General features: G+C 37.9%; 1 protein-coding gene across 2 annotated transcripts; it reads left to right on the forward strand.

Annotated features, from left to right (window-relative positions):
- The first annotated feature begins 377 nt into the window (after positions 1–377).
- slco2a1 (solute carrier organic anion transporter family, member 2A1) lies at positions 378–16,941 on the forward strand. 2 transcript variants are annotated; one of them, XM_043241313.1, is made up of 14 exons: positions 378–532; positions 7,747–7,884; positions 8,358–8,520; positions 9,760–9,975; positions 10,065–10,163; positions 10,266–10,303; positions 10,987–11,062; positions 11,617–11,781; positions 11,930–12,122; positions 13,935–14,082; positions 15,122–15,282; positions 15,402–15,466; positions 15,716–15,836; positions 15,984–16,941. In XM_043241313.1, the coding sequence occupies exons 1-14, from the start codon at positions 473–475 to the stop codon at positions 16,102–16,104; spliced, it is 1,764 nt and encodes a 587-aa protein (XP_043097248.1). In that variant the 5' UTR covers positions 378–472; the 3' UTR covers positions 16,105–16,941. The 2 variants fall into 2 exon arrangements, with proteins under 2 accessions (XP_043097248.1, XP_043097250.1); XM_043241315.1 differs by lacking the exon at positions 378–532 and adding an exon at positions 4,434–4,619.
- The last annotated feature ends 627 nt before the right edge of the window (positions 16,942–17,568 follow it).

Here is a 17,568-nt window from a genome sequence, read left to right on the forward strand (position 1 = left end):
GTATTTTGATAATAGATAACGTTGTTTAAAACTTGGGTAAGGACGAGCCGTGTGAAATATCACCCCTGCCGATATAAAACCAGAGAAATAACGCCATGCTTCCAAACAGAAAAGCAAAAGTACTCCTGCTGTCCGGTCTTATCAAGCCCAATCCAGTTAAATGATTTACACTGCGTTATTATGATACGTGTTTGCACAGGTTCCTCGCCGAGTGTACGGCACGTCCGTGTGTTACGAGGAAATGAAGTCCGTTTCTGACGCGAGGGAGAGAAGGAGCGACGCGGAGAGCGAACCGTCACCAAAACAATCGCGCGTGGAGCGGTGGGCGGGGTCTGCCAGCGCTGGGCGGGGCTCGTGACGTCACTGATAATGGCCATATAATCCCCCATAGACGGTCACCGATGTGGAAACGTGTCTAGTTCATCCTTGTCGAAACAAGCCTAACAACCAACTTCACCTTGTGTAGGAAAACATGGACATATACGCCAAAGACATAAAGAAACCCAAGCCAGCGTTGTTTTGTAACATAAAGGTAAATTATCATTGTTTTACGGCTATTGATGGATATTATTGGGTTATACCGATGATCCAATATTCGCAAAATAATCATTTTAAGTTCAATATATTAATTTAATTGGTTCAAGTTCAATATTGTTATTTTCGTTCACTGTCATTTAGTAGAAGTACGCTGTTCTCTACATATTTTTATACTCTTTAGGCACTTTAAAAAGTGCACTTGCTGCTCTGGTGATAGTGACGTTACATTATAGGTACATTATATTATTATTATTATTTATGCTGTCATGATTTTTACTGTCTTTGGACTTGGAACCTGAACTTTTGTCTTTAGCACTCACTCGTGAGTTCTTACAATATAGCTTCGTGTTTTATTAGTTCACAGTCCTTCAGAAATGAACTGTATATTATTAAATATAACAACGTATTTAACCTAACTATAACGTGTGCACCATCTCCACGGTTATAAAGCTGTGCTCTTTCCAATCCCGTATCCTCTGCTCATCTGCATCGCGCATATAGTAAACGGTTCACGGTTCACTTCATGCCTGTGCGTTTTCTGTGTGGCTTCTAAAGCCCCTCTTGTTTGAAGCCCTGAATGTTTAATTCAAGGCGTTTGACAGCTGAAACAGGTTGCGCTGATTGAGACTGTCAGTGCAGATAGACTTCTGTCATCTTGAAGCAGCTGTGGAGGGATTGGCAGTTTAGGATGAGGACCTCGGCCCAGGGGCCAGTACTGTACATCAGATGGCCCGCCAGAAGCCATGCTTAGTTAACTGCATTCATTCACGTTTTACTCTTCTGTGGAATGTAGGTATGTCAGGTCGAAACTATGCTTCTGTGAGCAGCCTACAACGTTTAATTATGATGTTTTTTGTGTTTGTAAAGTGTTTGGATGACGATCTCCCTGACCACAGATTGTTGTGGTGTCGAAACTATTTCATCTTGGCTTTGACGGAGAATCGCGGATTTATTTGTGATTGATATCTAGTCGTTTTCCAAAGCAGAATATTGTTTTTCCTTTACCACGATGCGCAGATCTTGACCGACATCAACTGTGTTTACGCGAACCCAAATGATTCATTAGTAATTGGACCGATGCCTCGGCAGGACTGAAAAGCCTTCATGTAAACATCTAAATCAGCCCGACTGAGCTGAATCTAAATTAAACATTTGATTGAGTTGAAGAGGGCGGTGTGGACCTAAGAGAATCCAATCAACAGAAAAAACTATGCATGTAAATTCTTGAATACTATCAGATTCGCACATTCCTTGCACGCCTGCATGATATGCGTGTTTAAAAGAGCCCTATAATAAATGACCTGTTCGCATACGGTTCGCTACGTACAAATGTGCGTATCTTTATTTACATCTTATTGATTGATTTTACTGAGTATTGCTTATAAAGAACTCTTGATATACATAAAAATAAGAGTTATTCTCGTGGTAGCTCCAGCATCGTGAAGAATACACATGTAATGCCCATGTAAACGAAAATATGAACCAGACTGCGGAATCTGAAATAGAAAATCAGTACATGTAAACATACCTATTGTTTGCATGTTGCACTTCAGATTCCCAGCGATCGGTTGACTTTGCAATCGGGCATTACAGAAAACTCCAAATTCGGTTTGTCTGGAGTTGCATAAATCCTTCAGACTCATAGCTGCTCATTCCTCCACCTAAAAGAACTCTCTGCGAATCACCTCTGACGAACCAGCCTAAAGGTTGTTGGTCATATCATACGAGAAGAAAATTTGCTTGCCTAAGTGTTTCGCACCTACTTCAGATCTGTTTTGTGTATTTGTGAAAACTGTTGGCACGTCGCAACGACCTTAAGCAGAAACGGTTCCAACAAAGATTGTTGTTTAGAATTACATTAGACGGTTTGACAGATGCAGAAGTGTCTGCGTAGTTTTCCTTACTCCATTCTATGGAATTCCTTTTTGCCCCCTTATTAGGACCTAGCTGTTGCTGTGGACATTTATTTTAAGCTTGTGAGAGTACAAGCTTCATCCACTCTCCAAGATCTTTATATTTTTGCAATAAGGGTGTGAGATTTTACAGGTATGTCTAAATGGATTGCGTCTGTGTGACCAATGAGGCATAGCACGTGAAACAGACAGGTTTTGCATACGTGTATTTTGTTAGTCTGGGTGAGTCAGGCAGCGGTGACGAACGGTGTATTGAAACATGCAGAACATGCTGTTCGGTGTACTTGACCTGCGTTTCCTATCCTTAACCCCCTTTTTAGATTCAAACTCATTTGAACCGACAGCTAATGATGATATATGACATGCACTTTTATTGTTTCGCCTTCAAATATTTTGACTATTTAGCTCTTTTTTTAAACTTTTATTTATCTTTTGCATAACAAAAACAAATTTAATTTAAATGCAAGATGGATTTTAAAAGAACAGTTTCTGTTGAGCTTGACGTTAGAAATCGGTGTTTATTTGGGCTACAGGTCATTGTAAGATTGCAGTTTTTGCAATACGTAAAATATTAAATAAGGCTGTCACATCGATCCTGATTTTTCTGTTTATTCTACTATCATCCGGTTTGCCCTTGGCAGTACGCACAACGCAAAGGTTCGTTTACTGTTCGTTTACGGATCTGTGTTGCATTAGGGCGGACCAGCTCCTCCAGATTTTTTCACTTGATTTCAGCGAATCGTTGCTGACAACCTCTAACTTTTTTAATGTTCCATTTGCAAGATTTTCTTTGAAGCCGTTCAATGTGAAAATCTGTGAATGCAGACACAGATTAGATGGCAAGTTTATTGTTTTCTAAAACCCGGACTTAAGAGATATAATTATATATATTCATTATTAAATGGTGCTTGTCATCACTGAATGCTTTCTTGTAAAATGACTGGAATATGTGAATGGGTTGTGCTCGTTTCAACCCAAAGTGAAACAGCGTCTGAATGTCGTGTTGTTTCTGCGGTGCACAGGATGGGCAAAAATGATCGGAACATTGGGATGACTGTTTAAGCTTTATATCCTGAGGAAATCCAAAAATGTCTGCTTAATGGCTCCTGTAACACGTGCAGAGATGCATGTGAAACATCAAACTTCAAAGTCACTTTTTCCCCTGATTCTCTTTACTCAGCAGGACTCTTCATGCAGCACAATAGCTGCTGAGGAGGGGGTGAAAACCAGGTCTGGACAGATGACAGGAACTAGCTTTTCAGCACGTTCATCGAATCCTTCACCACTGGCTCTATGATGGCAATGCATTTCAAACATCGTTAAAATGCTCTGCTGAATCAAAACTAATGACATTCTTTTAAAATCCCAAAACGGAACATAATTAAGTTCACTCATCGGTCATCTTGCTCTTTTTGTTTCAGGAATAGACGAGCCATTTCCTAGTTTCTTGAATAGAGAAGTTTGAATTAATTACAGTTCAATAATGTAATGCAGTCAAATGTAATAACAAAACGATCATACATTTTGCTTCTTAACTTGAAGGAATAGATATGATTGTTTATGTCGTTCCAAACTTCTTTCTTTTGTTAAACACAAGATATTTTGTTATTGCTCCCCGCTGACTTCCACATTAGGGAAAGAAATGCTATAGAAGTAAATAGGGACCATCAGCATTCTTTAAAATCTTTTTTTATATATATATATATATATATATATATATATATATATATATATATATATATATATATATATATATATATATATGTTCAACATAAGAAAGAAACACATACAAGTTTAACATGAGGGTGAATACTTTTTTAATAATAATAATAATAATAATAATAATAATAATAATAATAATTGCCTAATAATAAAAAAACTTTTTTTCTCATTAAATAAATTTTATATATATATACTGACCCAGTTTCTGTTAATAATCTTTTTTTTTTTTTTTTTTTTTTAACAAGCAACTTATTATACTTATACACAATATTATACACAATACAAAATAAATATGCAGATATTGTGTTGGAAAAAGCGGCAGAGAACCAATGTGATAAAGCGTAAATGAAAAGCTGATGCCTCTATGAAAATCCTTTTGATTTTTTTTATTTTCCCCCTGATTTCCTAGAACGCATAAAGCAGCCTGCCAGGGCTTAAATGCTTGAGGTAACAGTACGACAAATGTCTGACAATACTTTTCTCTCCCATAAGGCAGGATTGTTTTATATTTGAATTATTCCTCCAAAATTCCAAACACAGTTCGCACATTGCTTCAATACAAAACAAATATTTCAGCATGCTTTGCGCTTACCCAAGGCTACTTTATAATAGTCATTGACGACACAGTGAGTGATCAAATGCGTGCCAGCTCTGCAAAAGATTTACGACTGCTTGTGGAGAATTACACACCGATGAACCTGCCAGCTGTAATTTGCGTAGGAACGTGTCAAGTTATTCGGTGAATATGCTATTGCTTGCACTTTTGTTAAGACCTATCATCCAGCGATACAATAACATGGCCGGATCACAGTACATCTACTGTACCTCAGGGGCACTTCTTGAGTAATGGCCTCCAGAGACGGATTGCTCATAGTGTTAGTTTATCAGAGGGTCTTGAGAAAACAATAAAAAGAGCAATCTGCTTGAGCTTCCCTGTAACATTATACGTGAAAGGTTCCAGACCTGGCTAAAGCGTGTCGAATAATTCGAGCTGAACCGAATGTGGAACTGGCACCGGGGCAGAAAGAGGCACAGAGCTGCCATTCAAATGTCTAACAAAGGCATTTGGTTGGACTGCTTGAGTGGGCACAGCCTATCAACATATTTTCATAATTAAAAGGCCGTTCGCTGGAAAACAAGAAAGAAATCGTGGCAACTGTGTCAAAAGCAGCCATTATGCGTGTTAACAAACCATAAAGCTGAAGATTTAATGGGTGCATTAGCTGTTCTAGAAGCCGTCGGAAACCATAGTGCTTTGGCCTGCAACGGTTGAGAGCTGAGGAGTGAAGGAGAGGGATTTATGTCTTGTGTTTGTTTAGGAAATCCAGTCCAGATCTCTACATGCCCCATCAGATTGCTTCATGCCTCTGAGACCTCTGCAAACGTTCCTCTGCTTGCGTTCATGACGTCTTGGGCACCAAAAAAAAAAGCATTATATCATATGGGAGCAGCTGCTCTCGTACACAAACAGGGAAACGTTCCAATTTATGAGCTTTTATCTTCACTGCGTTTCTGGCTTATCACCAAGAGCCTCTCTGGACAGAGGTGAACAAACGCTGCTAACTCTCTAGACAAACATTACTATCAGTGCATTTGCCAACCAGTACAACAAGTAAACATGACTATCTCTCTGCTTCAGCCCTTTTTATGCTGTGTTATATATAGTTTGCATCTCCAAAAAAAACCAAGGAATTCTAAGTTTAAGAGTCTTCGGTGATTCTAGGATTTTTTAAAACATTTGAATTATTAATTAACACTGCACGTATTTCAGCAATAAAAATTTAGATTTGTCCCTATATAAATGTGTGTTTTATTTTAAATATAGATACTATGTGCGGACAGGAACTGTAGTGTACTGCGCAAAAACAAATAAATAAAGTAAAAGATTAGAAGATTGTTTAGATTAGTTTGTTAGGGTTATGACGGATATAGAGGTTACACTTCCAGTTGGTGCCACATGGGACAGAATGATACTTTTAAATTGAGCTCCATAAGTTCCGTTATGTAGTTTCATAACTAGTAATCTGAAAGAGTTAATTCACCCAAAAATAAAAATTCTGTCATTAATTACTCACCCTTTTGTCGCTCAAAACCCATAAGACCTTAGTTCTGCTTCAGGACAGAAATTAAGATATTTCTGATAAACTCTGAGAGCTCTCTGACCCTCAGTAGACAGCAATACAACTGCAATGATCCCAGGTTTAGAAACGTAGCAAGGACACTGGTAAAAAAGTGGTTCAACCGTAATACCTTTTGTGCACAAAGAAAACAATGATAACATGATTTATTCAACAATTCTTGTCTCTGAGTTAGCATCTTCCGCCACTTTGCAGAGTACCCAGGAACATAATCGACATAATCAGCGTTATTTATGTTTAGCATGCACACCCTTTTTACTGAAAGTAAACAACCCTTATTACGTTAATCACTTATATCACATGTACTATTTTATGATGCGTCTGCTACATTTTGGGACCTGGGAGCATTGCAGTTGCATTGCTGTCTGCTCAGGGTAAGAGAGCGCTCAGATTTGATCAAAAATATCTTAATTTGTGTCCTGTAGATGAACAAAGGTTTTACGAGTTTGGAACAACATGACGGTGAGTAATTAATAACAGAATTTACGTTTTTGGGTGAGCAAACCCTTTAAGGTTTCTTTAAAGAGGCTGATGTCCACTTGGCTCCACCCCTAACTCTGCCCCTGGCCACACCTTATAGGTACTTAAGCAACTTGCGATAAAACCTTTTTCTACCAGATTTTGATTATCAAATAAAAGGTTGTTGGTTGGATTTTGAAATGTGAATGTTGCGCTAAAAATGCAGCAAATATGATTTGAGGTTGCAATAAATTGTAAAAGGGTGGGGTTTAATTGGTGTAAATTAGTGGTTCCCAACCATGTTCCTGGAGCCACCCCAACACTGCAAATTTTACATGTCTCCTTAACCAAAAACATGCAAAATGTGCAGTGTTGTGGCTGCCCCAGGAATGTAATTGGGAACCACTGGACTAAAGGGTTAGAGAAATATTGTTTTCACAGGAAGTTTGAGTTGACGTTTTGATTTGATTAAAACAAATTTAATGGCATGAAAAAAAGATCAAGTAATAAAAGTGTCACATACTACTGGAAAGCAGAAACACTCCTGCCTCTAATTTTCCATTTCATGAACTGTCTTTGTTTTATCACTTATTTGCACAATAAAGAGCTTTTGGGGCGATGGCTGCTTTTAATAGCCGGATTAAGACAACTGTGTAAATCTTGAAGGTGTTTTTAAGAGCTCTACGGTTTTGTTTTAAACTGTATTGCCTTTTTTTTGCGATTACCAAACAGAAGTGAATTTAGATATATTGTGAAATCTGTGTGGCTAACCTTCATGTGCTGAGGTGAGACAGCGAAGATCAAAGTCCCAAAGTCTGTAGAGATTTGGAAGGCAGCTCTAATTTTATTTGCTGTTCAGCTCCAAATGTGATGTGTTTTTAACTCATCAAGTTCCTTTAATCATATGAAAATGTTTGGTATGCTTGAAATTTATAATTGATACACTGTAATCGTAACACTTTGTTGCTCTCCTGTAGTTCTTTGTGTTCTGTCATGGCCTGCTCCAGCTCACTCAGCTCTTGTATAGCTCTTACTTCAAGAGCACCATCACCACAATCGAGAGACGCTACGGCCTGGACAGCCTCTCCTCAGGAACCATCTCTTCCCTCCACGAGGTACTGGTCACATCACAAGCATCAGTGTGCATCATCTGTGGCTTGCTTAAAGGAATAGTTCAGTCACAATGCTCGCCCTCAAAGCATCCTAGCTGTATATGATTTTTTTTTAATTGGAGTTATATACAAAATTGTCCTGGCCCTTCCAAGTCTTACAATGAGGGTAAGCGGCTGCTTTTTGTAAAAGTACAGAATGACATAAAATATGCGCATATGTAATAAAACTCCAATCGCATGGCTCTAGGGGATGAATAAAGGCCTCCGGTAAAAATGTCTATAATTTGAATGTAATAAACCCTTTTTCCTGGCTTTGCGTGATTAGTGACGAACATGGAGAGAGCCATTCACAACATATGTGGACGACTACAGTATATAATATGCAGGTCAACAAGGAAGTGGCTGGAAGCGGTGTATTAAGTGTATACATGTAATAAGAAATGTATGTGACTTGTTTTTCTTTCTTCTTTTAATAGGTAGGGAACACATTGCTTATAGTGTTCGTTAGTTACATGGGTAGTCGAGTTCACCGACCTCGATTCATTGGACTGGGTGGCCTGCTAATGTCCATCAGTGCCATGATCTTAGCTCTACCTCACTTCCTCTCTCAGCCCTACAACTTTGACTCCGTCCTGCATGGTAAGTGTCGTTCTAGCCATCAGCACCTCTGTTCATCTCAACAGAACCATACGAAACCAATGAATGTGAATGTATTTGGAAATCTTACACATCTCTTGGAATGAGCCCCGCGTTCTTTTCCTCCTCATTTTCTGTCTTTTGTTTTTTTTTTCTGAACGTTAATATTGTTTCATGCCCCAGAGTAAAGGATCTTAGACTCTAAGCTCATCAGAATGATAATATCACCATATTCATTTAAAAAGGCTCAGGACACTTTGAAGAAAACCAGACACAACAAAGAGGGGATCTAAAAAAACACAGCTGGATGATAAACATCAGCTTAGACATAACAGGGTAGGCAGACTCCATTTTGACCCTAGTCTCCCTTCTTAGACAGGGTTTAGCATTAGTTTGAGAAAAAAGCATGAAGAAGTAAATAGATCGAAGTTGAAAAGGGAGTGGATTGAAAGAAAAAGGCACAAAGTGAGAGGGAGATACTGTTAAGATAAAGCTGACTGAATTCTCTCTGAAGAGAAAATCAGTTGGAATTTACTCCAAGAGATAACTGTTATCTTCCTTCACTTCCTTAGACCTTTTATTTTTGCGTCATTCTGTCACTTCCCCTGCTCCTTCCTGTAGATGCTGTTATTTGGCCATACACATTGTAATACTATGCAAAGCTTAAATGAGATAATGCAGTCACTTACATTAGACCATAGCTCACTTTTTTTTTTCTTTTATGCATGTAAATATTTTCAGAATATATATATGTATGTGTATGTATTTATATATGCATAACAGTACGCACATATATTATGTAAACAAAAACTTACGGATGCGATTAATTGTGATTAATCACTTGACACTACTAATATATTTCTATTCATAATTTATACAATATATAAATGTATTTATTATATATACTTAACATTTTGCATATACAGATATACAGATTGATACATACGTGTGTGTATTTGTACACCGTTCACACATATATTAAACACAAACTTTTATTGTAGATCTGATTACTCACGATTAATCATTTGATAGCATTAGATAAGAGCAATTTGGACAGTACAGTTAACTCCATTAAATGATGAACAGTTAAACATCAGGAGCTCCTTTACCCTTCAAGTTCACACTTAAAATGCAGAATGTTTGGTTTTCATCATTCCAGTAAAAGTACGCAGATATTTGGATGTATGATGTGAACTGGTGGTTAGGATAAATACGGTGTATTTCTTTGTCTCAATCAAACAGCGAGCAAACAGGACATGTGTTATTTGCATGCGAATGCAACGGGTGCTGAGGCTTGTGGTCAGGAGGATTCCCGGAAGCTTGTGGACACCAGTAAATTTTGGGTGTTAATGGCTACAGCCCAGCTGCTGTTCGGAATCGGTTCAGTCCCCATCCAGCCTTATGGAATATCTTACATCGATGACTTTGCAGGAGTTGGGAATTCCGCTCTCTATATTGGTACATTTTTGTCATGTTTTTGTCATAATGTTATTTGAACTTTAAAGAACTGTAAAGATTAGTGAGGTTTCTGTTGTTGTGTGCTGCAGCTATTCTCTTTGCTGTGTCAGTGGTTGGGCCGTCCTTTGGATACCTCCTGGGCTCTGTGGTTTTGCGGATTTATGTGGATGTGGATAGAGCCAGCTCAGGTTTGTTTACCTTTTAAGTCACAAGAAATGATTCCTTTTCTTCATGTATTGTTCAGTGCAGACGGATGCGGTGTTACATATTATGCAGTTTCTGTCATCTAGAGAAGGCGTTGCAGTTGACCCCTGCTGACCCTCGATGGGTAGGTGCGTGGTGGATGGGTCTGCTCATCACATCTGGAGGTCTTGCTCTCACCTCAATCCCTTACTTCTCTTTCCCCTTACTTAGAGAAGTTTTTGTATCAATAGCAAGTGAGCATACGAGACATTTGATCAAAAATATTGAATCTGAATAATTATTACATTTTAAAATTAATTAATTTGATATTTTAAAATACAAGTTGATTTGGTGCTAAATAAACATTTATTAAATTTAATAATGTTTGTGTGTTCAAATTTGATAAACTTTTATTTTGCTCTTTTCTAACATGAGCTTAATAATTACTGCTGGTTATTGTGAATATTTCTTATCTGCTGTATTCTGACAGTTATGGAGTAATCCCAATAATACAGCTAGCTGCCATTCTGTCAAGATCATCTTAGATAATCTGTGTGTTTGACAGCGTGAAACTAGTACACCATGTTTTTTGAATCTGACGTGCAGTTGGAAATACTTCTACATTCGCACTGAGAAGCTGAGGCTGTTCTAGTCCTGAAATCTCATCACCATATGCCATCTCCTTTTAAGAAAATGTAAAAATAGTGGTTGAATAAGTGGCAAAACTTTTCTTGCTTCCGTAATGTAAGCAGATGAATAATTCATTACTGTAAAAAGTCTTTTTTACAAAACAAACCAACAGACCAATTTGAAAATCTTTTTTTGCAGCCTTTTGAAATGCAAGGTGACATCGTAAAAGAAGACCCCAAGAAGACAGAGGGCCCCATGCTGGATTTCTTAAAAAGTGAGTCCACTCTAATAGATTCATTAGGAGGCTTACCTATTAGCATTAATATAGTAAGGCCACTTTATTTGTGTAGTTCTAGCCATTTAAACCTTACCTACAATTAAGAAATAATGTTCTGTGCCCTTCGAGACGTACGTGTGCTGTTTGTCGGTGTCTTGTCTCTTGAGTCATACATCATGCTCAGGTTGTTAATGTAACAGGATCTGACTCGTTCTTATGAATATACTGGCCTCCAGGGCATGATTTGTAAGCAGCTGGTTTATGCGTGATCATGTCTTCATTCAAGTGTATTCAATGCGAAACTGATTTCCTGTTTCAAAACAGTTGTTCACTTGGTCAATCTGCTTTTATTTTTTAATGTGTTTGTTTTAAGGTTCTGGGTAGGATCTAGTTAGTGTGTGAAATATGGTCATTCAGTATATGTGCTTAAGTACTAATAAACAGCCAGTTTGCTGATGATAGGTAGCTTGATACGTGACTATTTAATAGTGAGAATTGGTCCCTGTGCTAAAGTGTTACTAAAAGGTTCAATTGGATTTGTACTTTTGCAGTGTTCCCTAAGATGTTCGTTAGGCTGCTGCTGAGTCCTGTCTTCATGCTGCTGGTTCTGACCCAATGCTGCTTCTCCTCCGTTATCGCTGGACTTGCCACCTTCCTCAGCAAATTTCTTGAGCGGCAGTACAGCACCTCTGTGGCCTACGGCAGCCTTCTCATTGGTCAGTCAACATAATTGAATAGAACACGTTATAGTACAGAGTACGGTTTTCAGACATTCACGTGTACATTATTGTACTTGGCATAGATCCAGCGTTTTGACGCTGAGGATGATCACTTATCCGTGAATAAATCTTTGTTTTCTGTCAGGTGCTTTAAACCTGCCGTCCATCGCTGTGGGGATGGTGCTCGGGGGTCTGATCATGAAACGTTGGGGGTTGTCGTTCAGAGCCATTCCACGCTTCTCTGTTGTAATGCTCACCATCTCCATCTTCTGCTGTATACCCCTCTTCTTCATGGGCTGCCCCACGCAAGATGTTGCTGGTGTTTACGGCGTTAATGGGTGAGTTTAACAGCACGTTAAACTTCTCTTAGATAGAGTTAAATAAATAAATAAGTCGGGTCTGGGTAGGTGAGAAAACCAAAAAACATAGTGTTCTCTGAGTGTTGTTTGTTTGATTGCTTCCATATTTTTAGATTATTTTTAGTTTGAATAGTAAACCCATTGAAGAGTGTTTGCACAGACAGTTTTTTTGGAGAAACTTGAGCATAACTGACTTGCTTGAATGCATTGTGATAAGAACATTTTTGGCAGTTCAAAAGTTATGCGTTTGGCTGATACTTCCAAAGCACCTTACATTGCCAAAATGATACAGTGTACCTCCTTTGATGAACAGAATCACTTTGCATAAGATTTTGCATTTTTCAAAATATTCACAAAATACATATACCGTATATTATACATATATTACACTTTAATGCACTTTTAAAAATATTTCATCTAAATAAATGCATATATTTTTATGCCACTTTTATCTGTTTCTGTCAATAGATTCCAATAACTGCATATTCTTGAAGGACGTTTTCTCAAAATGTTTTTTTTTTTTTCTCCTGCACTGAGACATAAATCTCCACACACACCAAACATTATATTTTCATTACTGCCTATATCCTTGGGTTTTTATATATGGATTTATTCATATATAATTTGTTTGATTATATATATTTTAATCTCCCACAAAATAGTATTTTCTGTCTGTTTAAAGTTGTGCTATTTACAACATTCTGATAGATAGATAGATAGATAGATAGATAGATAGATAGATAGATAGATAGATAGATAGATAGATAGATAGATGCCATAAAAAGTAAAATAAATAAAGAGATCTTTATTGCAGTGTCTATAAATATGTAAAAGACAGCCGGTTCTCGCAGATCCTAAAAACACTGTTAAGTTACAGTAAGCCTGTTCTTTGTCTTCTGTCAGGGTTTGGATTCAGACCGTTGTGTTCCAGTGAAAGTTTGTATCTTTAGGTCCAGATCAACTTCCAGCGAAAGGCTGTATAATTAGTTGAGCGAGCACACAGGGGAGAAACAGCATGAGGCACCAATCATTCAGAATAGCTCTTGTACTCTGAGCCTGAGTTCAGATCGTCACGTGTCCTTCATAACCGAACGCTTTTACTGTGCCAGCTGGGAGGAAAGGAAATATCCGTTTCTCTAGAACACTGTGTGTTCAAATGGGAAGTCTAGTGACTTGATTATGTGCCGTGAACTTTATGAACGTGCTACTATTATTGTGTCATTATCGTGCGAGAACATTTACACAGTTACACACAATGTAAAGTTTACTCAGTGAAATGGTCTACATCCTGAACCCCGACCATGTCTGGATGTTAAAGGAACAGTTCATTGTTTCCTTTGCGCTCATGTTGTCATAAAAGATGAAATATGAATACTGTACCGGTCATTTATTACGATGAAATTACAATGAATGAAAAAGAGATTTAAAAAATTGAGACAAAAAACAAGTAGTCCTTATCACTTGTGTGCTATATTTCATACAATAACGCTATGCAATAAATGATATGAAACTTTCATCACTGACTGATAGTGAGAGGTTACTGGATCATTGATTCTGTGAGTTGAATTTATATTCATATTGATATTTTCAGTTAATAAAAACATATAAGTGCTTGTTTTGTAATTGTGAAGCTTGACATCTCCAGTTCCATTTATATTAAACCAAAATATCTTTTAGTGCTCTGTGCAACAAAAAAGCAGTAAGCTATGCCATAGTGTTTAAGATGACCAATTTATGAAACGTTTCTTTATTCTGCAAGTAGAAGCCAGATTGTGTCAATCTTCTCAACAGGCTTCAGCCGTCCTGTAGTGCCAATTGCTCCTGTCCCAGCAGCGCGTTTAACCCAGTGTGTGGGGAAAACAACATTGAATACATCTCGCCCTGCCATGCTGGCTGCACAAACTTCACCTTGGATCCCAACAGCCAATACAGAGTCCAGGTAAATAAATCGGTCATGACATTTCCATACCATTATCTCAAACCGGAGCAGAGCCACTGCATAGATCAGTCCATCTAGACCCTTATTTAGCTCATTACTGGATAGCAGCTCAACGCGAGTCTCTCGGCCGTTTTAGAGACACCGAGCAAATGACCGGTCATGGTCTGTTGGAGATCAATGGGTTGAGTCCAATCAGTCCCTAATTAGTAATACTTTCTAGAGGAAGTGCTTCGGGGACCCGGAACAACTTTTGAGTGTTAAAGCTTCTGTATAATTGCCTAGCAGGAGACTCACAGGAGCAGCAGCTGATGATGAATTATTCTATATGACACAGCACATATCATACCAGGAGGTAATTATAGTGAGGAATAGACTTGGGCTTGGACTCCCTTGCTTGTTGAATTTAACAAAGCAGGCATTCGAGGACACTGTGTCATTGGAAGTCAATGGAGCACAAGGCAAGCATTATAAGTGTTAGTATTAGCTGCATCAAGGAAAGTTGTTAGTTGCTCTCTTTGGCTATCACTTGTTTGTGATGAAGGTAAGCACTAATGCAGGGATAAATGTTAAACCACAATTAATTAATTATTGCATTATTGGTTTCTTTTATTATTATGCAACAAAACATGTTTGTCCTTGTTGCATGTGAACCTTTATTAGTTGATGTCTGGGTCAGATTTCCTTTTACCTTGTGTGGTTTTTCACGTCACTCTATCTTGTGGCAGGTAAATTTGTTTCATATTGTGTATTTTAATACATAAAAAATTGGAAAGACTTTTTCTTAAAAGAAGAATTATTTACTTAGTTATATTGCTTATTATTCATTTATTATAAATTGATTGTTTGAGTCATTTTAATTTAACTTGATTTAATTCAAAACAATTTTACTGCTCTCTGTGACTTAAGCAGACCTTTAGATTTGTTTGTGTTTCTCAGCTAGAAATAATTAACAATGTTTTTCGCTCAATAAGTTTTTTGGTGCCTGAATGTTTGATCTAAGGGCAAAATCATGTAATATCCAGTATCCTTCCACACACAGAGTTACAGTAACTGTCAGTGTATTCCCGGTGTGGCCACAGCCAAGCCTGGCCCTTGTGCCAACAGCTGCCCTCACTATCTCCTGCCTGTGATGCTCCTTATATCTCTGGCTGGATTTATAGCCAGCCTAACACACAACCCCATCTACATGATGGTGCTCAGGTGAGAAACAAACATGAATACCAACATACGAACACCTAAAAGCTGCGTGTACTACAGGATTGAAATCTTATGATAGAGTTTTTTGTATTTTCTCTTACTCGTTGTGTGTTTATCTCCAGGTCAGTACCTTCAGAAGAGAAGTCCTTCGCAATCGGCGTACAGTTTCTGCTTCTGAGGGTTCTGAGTAAGTGAAATACCAAAACCATGAACATACTTTTTTTGTGTAAGTGCTATATTGTAAGTACTGTAGCGCCCCCTTCTGGCGATACACAAACATAGCTACTGCGTGAGGAGCGCAATCAATTAACCAATCTCTGCTACAGTTCCTAAATCTAAGAATAACATTGCAAAATATCTATGCCTATTTTGCATTTTAGTGAATAGTTTAGATATTTGTAGCAAAAGTATTAATTTTTCTGTCTTTTTTGCTCAGCCTGGCTGCCAGCTCCGGCTCTATTTGGGATGACCATAGATTCCACGTGTATCTGGTGGAAAATTGCTTGTGAGAAAAAGCAAGGATGTGGTTACTATGACAACAACCTCCTTAGAAACAGGTAAGAATATGTTCTCTTTTGACCCAAATGCATTACGAAAGGTACATTTGTGTCAAATATCGCTAAAACAGAAAGCAGGCTACACTAATTAGCGTCGGCAAATAATAAAGAAGTGGCACTGATGATGATCGTGATGGCTTGTCGCAGGTATCTAGGACTGCAGGTGGGCTTTAAGACGGTAGGCATTGCGCTCCTGGCATTTATTGGCTGGAAAATGCAGCGGACCAGAGAGTACAGCTTAGAGAACAAGCCAGAGGGACCCCTGTGATGCCTCGACTCTGCTTAGCCCATCGCAGCTCACTTTTGAGAGCCCTCTCAGTGAATTGAGCCCCTGGATATTTCTCGTCAGAAACCCTCCTCCTTTCAACATCTGGCTGGAAATGCGATGAATTCAGTTTGGACTTTTCTCAAGTTGTGCACTAACTTCTTGGGTATTTATTTCCACCTGCGGAGCAATAACTGGACAGATTCAGGGATTTTCCAACTTCACACAGTTTTTCTGGTATTAATAATTAACTACGTATAGCACTATAAACAGTTTATCATACTTTATAGCCACGGCTCTCGTCAACGGACGGTGGCGTCTTTGGAGAGGTCACAGAACTTGTGACAGAAATGTCTGTATGTTGTCCTTAAGATTTGGTTAATACGCAATTTGATGATTCATTTCTTTTCTTTTTTTGGTGTATGTGTATTTGAAGACTATGTGAAGGATGCGGGGCGCTCTTTATACCCAAATGCACACAGATACACACGAGTGTGTCGAATATCAAGCTGTGTGTGAGTTGAGGCGTGTGTAGCTTCAAATAATTATTGTAGCCCGTAGCAGATTTCAAATTATACTTTCAAATGTGAAGACATTTTGAAAATAAGCATCAAAAGTTTGTACAATATATTTTTATACCTGATAATGCTGTTTTATTATACACTTTGTGCTTGTTTTTAATTTTTAATTTTTTTTTTTGCTCTTAAAACAAATGACAACATGCTTTTATAATTGCTGCTTGGAGTAATGAATCGTGACTTTCTAAGTCTTTATTATTCAATATGTAACATATATTTACCAATGTGTAACTTATTTCAAATATAAAATTTGTTCACAATTTGTTGCTTTTTTTATTTCGCCACTTGACTGATCTTTAAAGAAAGCAAATGTCTTTTTTTATAATTGAGACTTTTTATCTAAATCATTTTGGCGTAATTTCAATTTCATAATTTACTTTTGACTCGATCTTTATCTTGCAAAATCTTAGGAGATGCACATATTGCAATCTGGGTCTTGTCAAACTCTTCTGATGTTATTTAGCATTATCATTAATGCTGTTACTACTTCATTTAAACAAAGTCACCAAACTTGCGCAATTATAAATTATTAGCAGTTGGTTAGTTATTGTAATCTTTTTTTCTTCTATTAGCAGAATGGGAATTCTTTCCAAGTGCCCCCTGGAACCCACTTAATTACCCCCTAGGTAGGTACATATATACCCCTGCTTGGGAATTTCTGGTCACACAGGCATGCTTTAAATGACCAGCTTTTGAAATCTACCCCGGGCACCAACCAATTAACAAATAAATCAAGCATTGTCAAGATATGCCTGTTATAAGATAGATCTATATATATAATCAAAAGCAGAGCGGAGTAGGCGATACAGCATGACGTCATGCTCTGTGGGTTGCTACAGCATGACGTCACGCTCCGTGGGTCGATACAGCATTACGTCTTGCATGCGCG

This window comes from Puntigrus tetrazona, chromosome 6 (genome assembly GCF_018831695.1).
Source record: "Puntigrus tetrazona isolate hp1 chromosome 6, ASM1883169v1, whole genome shotgun sequence".
Lineage (NCBI taxonomy): Eukaryota > Metazoa > Chordata > Actinopteri > Cypriniformes > Cyprinidae > Puntigrus > Puntigrus tetrazona.